The sequence below is a fragment of the Perkinsus marinus genome, assembly GCF_000006405.1.
Source record: "Perkinsus marinus ATCC 50983 genomic scaffold scf_1104296950000, whole genome shotgun sequence".
Lineage (NCBI taxonomy): Eukaryota > Perkinsozoa > Perkinsida > Perkinsidae > Perkinsus > Perkinsus marinus.
In genome coordinates, this window is record NW_003209764.1 from 41 (window position 1) to 1,011 (window position 971).

At 51.9% G+C, this 971-nt stretch overlaps 1 protein-coding gene across 1 annotated transcript; it reads right to left on the reverse strand.

The window, feature by feature from the left end:
- Positions 1-615: 615 nt before the first annotated feature.
- Positions 616-852, reverse strand: Pmar_PMAR008364 (hypothetical protein; the record flags this gene model as incomplete). The annotated part of the gene is made up of 1 exon (XM_002778300.1): positions 616-852. One exon carries the CDS (start codon positions 850-852, stop codon positions 616-618), a length of 237 nt encoding a protein of 78 aa, XP_002778346.1.
- Between the last annotated feature and the right edge of the window lie 119 nt (positions 853-971).

A 971-nucleotide genomic window follows, 5' to 3' on the forward strand; every position in this document is an offset into this window, starting at 1 on the left:
CGGTAGTCAGCTCTTGTCTTGCGACATCGCTTCCCCGTCATAGGCACGTTGGAGAGGGTGAAATAAAGCTGAAACAGGAAACGAGTACGTCGATCTCTTGCTGATGAACCATGAGCGATGAACTAATCAAGTGATTCTGCGACATTCCCCAAAGTGAGACTTGAAGAGCGCTCCGCTTTCGCAGTACACTCTCGCTGAGTCACACTTGTGGGAGATGGGGCTTTTCTCACTCGGTGAGTTCGATTTGATGACTCGATGAGTGACGTTGCTCTGCCGAGATACGGCGGGGATTTCTTCCGAGATCGTTTCATTCGGTGATCTTCGTACTCTGCTCCAGAAGATGCAACTTGGAAGGCGCTTTCCGCTCTCGCGGCTCACCCTCTCTGAATCACATCCATGAAGTGAGTTCGAGTTCACTATCTAGCCGTTGATGCCGTGACTAGACAACGCAAAGCTATCTCAACGACACGTAAATACTACCATACTGAGAGTCAGGGACAGGTCAGAAACGGCAGAAAGGGAAAGAACCAAGCGAACGAAGAAGCGAGGGAAGATCATGGTCCCATCGCAGTCTGGGACTTTCAACACCCGAATTAATGGTCGCTCTGATTATCGTCACTTGTGATCTTTAGCCTTGGTCGAGGACGTGGCCTCAGGATTGGCACCTTTCTCACCGCCACGAGGCTTCTTATTGGGTGGTTCACGCCGGTCTCCGCCCTTACGGTGTTGCTTCTGACCGCGGCGTTTGGTCTCAGCGGATAAGTTGCTTCTGGAGCTACTCTGCGACTTACTCCTGGCTTCAGCGGCCGCTTCACTAGCACGAATGCTGAGATCGTCATGGTATTTGGCCATCTTCAACATTGCTCTGGGCAAGGACTTTCCTTGCCTCAAAAGGTCGACAACCCTCTCTTGGATGAGGTTGTGGTACTCGATGGCACCATAACGACCCGAGGCTCGACCATTAGGACCGA